At 54.7% G+C, this 2,168-nt stretch overlaps 1 protein-coding gene across 1 annotated transcript in view; it reads left to right on the plus strand.

The window, feature by feature from the left end:
• Window positions 1-387: 387 nt before the first annotated feature.
• BU24DRAFT_356217 (uncharacterized protein) overlaps window positions 388-2,168 on the plus strand; it is a gene marked incomplete at both ends in the record, with an annotated part of 4,599 nt that continues 2,818 nt past the window's right edge. Inside the window, 3 exons of the mRNA XM_033523888.1 lie at window positions 388-478; window positions 543-693; window positions 750-2,146. Coding sequence (XP_033378858.1) covers window positions 388-478; window positions 543-693; window positions 750-2,146 — 1,639 coding nt within the window. The remainder of the gene's footprint in view (window positions 479-542; window positions 694-749; window positions 2,147-2,168) is intronic.

The raw sequence follows: 2,168 nt of genomic DNA on the forward strand, positions 1-2,168 counted from the left end.
GGGGGTGATGGTTCGAGGGCGTCCGCCGCCATCCCACGGCGCTGTAACAGTGCCAAAGTGACGCATGTTTGCACGGATGTACTTGATGGCGCGGACGCTGCGGCCAGCTGCTTCGGCCATCTGCGGGGTAGTGAGCTCTCTGCTGGCTATCATATCGTAAATCATCTGGCGCTGTGAGTTCGCTAAGTTGGGCGCTATATGGTGACTGGTGCAGGTCAGACTGAACGAGAACGGTGGCTTCGTTACAGGACTATAGAACTGCAAGTGGCGCAACACTCGCGACGGCAAATAACGAGAGCGGCCAGGCTGCCAAGCGCCAGAACATCTTCAGCCTTCCTACGTATAGAGACATGGAGACATTTGTATCGACAAACGTTTCTTCTCTTAATGGCATCTACAACGTTTGGCCCCGCTAACGTCGGGTTTCAAGCGGGCACTATAAATGGTCCCGTCTACACTACATTCTATGCTTCACCTGGTAAGTTGCGGGACGATTGGAGCTCGACACCCGATCCAACGCTAACCGGCGGGCCTCTGCCTAGAGCGACGCGAAACTCCACCACAGCCATCCATCGTGATACCTTTCGCACGAGACGCAGATTTTGTCGACAGAGGCACACTGCTCGACGAGTTCCGTGAGCGATGCACGCAGCCAAATGCAAGGATAGCGCTCGTCGGACTGGGTGGGGTAGGGTAAACAGCACGAGTGCTTCTTGGACACGGAGCACGATACACTGACAGATGCGCAGTAAGTCACAGCTAGCGATCGAGCATGCCTACCGCACGCGCGAGCAGTCGTCAGAAACATGGGTGTTATGGGCCCACGCTAGCAACGCCGCCCGGCTGGAGCAAAGCTTTCACGATATTGCCGACCGCGTCAAGATCGTAGGACGTCAAGATCCGCAAGCCAACATCTTCAAGCTGGTGCACGACTGGCTGTGCGACAGCAAGCAGCCATGGCTGCTCGTGCTAGACAACGTGGACGATGCCAGCTTTCTACTCGAGGCCCAACCTGCCAGCTCCAAGACCGCAGCTAGACCGCTGCGCGAGTACCTCCCCCACTGCGAGCACGGCTCGATGCTTATCACATCGAGAAGCAAAGAAGCAGCGAGGAAGCTGGTAGAGCAGCGCGACATCATCACGCTGGGCCCGATGGACGAGGCGCAGTCGCTGGCGCTGCTTGGAAAGAAGCAGGGAGTGCAAGCGGACAAGAGCAATGATGCTGAGCTGGCGAAGCTGGCTGCAGCGCTCGAGTACATACCGCTCGCTATTACACAGGCTGCTGCATATATCTTGCGAAGCGCACCTCGTTGCTCAGTGGCACAGTACCTAGAAGAATTTAGGCGCAGCGACGGCGGAATGACAAGCCTGCTAAACCACGAAGCAGGACATCTTCGAAGAGACGGAGAGGCTAAAAACTCCATCATTATTACATGGCAAATATCATTCGAGCACTTGCGACAATATAAACCGTCAGCAGCTGAGCTGCTCTCACTAATGAGCTTCTTCGACCGGCAGGGAATTCCAGAATCACTTATCCGCGGCGGCCAAGAAGTGGATAGGGCTAGCACAGCTCCAGAGAGGAGGGAAAGATCAACGAGCCAGCGTTTTAGGTTTCTCTTCAGCCGTAAACAGAGTCAGCCTAAGGCCCAGCGACAGCACAAAGAAAGCGATGGCGATGACAATGACGATAGGAGGAAATTTGAGAACGACATAGTGGCGCTGCGCGATCTCTGCCTTATCTCTATTAATACAGATAACGCTACTTTCGAAATGCACAGTCTCGTGCAGCTTGCAACAAGGAGATGGCTTTTTGCAAACGGCAAACTTGAGCAATGGAAGCAGGTGTTTGTTAGTAACCTTTGCGCAGCATTCCCGACAGGAGAGTATGAGAACTGGGCAGCCTGTCAAGCGCTATTCGCACACGCTAAGGCGGCAGCTGGCCAGAAGCCAGAAGCGACATCCTCGCTAATAGAGTGGGCTACGCTACTATATCGTGCAGCATGGTATGCAACGAGCAAAGGAAGCGCAGCAGAAGCAGAAACCCTAGCAATACAGTCAATGAAGGTACGAAAGACGGTCTTAGGGCGAGAGCATGAGGACACGGTATGGAGCATGGCAATGGTGGCAGATGCTTACTCACTTAGTGGACGATGGGACGCGGCTGG

This window comes from Aaosphaeria arxii (assembly GCF_010015735.1).
Source record: "Aaosphaeria arxii CBS 175.79 unplaced genomic scaffold BU24scaffold_11, whole genome shotgun sequence".
NCBI classification, from domain to species: domain Eukaryota; kingdom Fungi; phylum Ascomycota; class Dothideomycetes; order Pleosporales; genus Aaosphaeria; species Aaosphaeria arxii.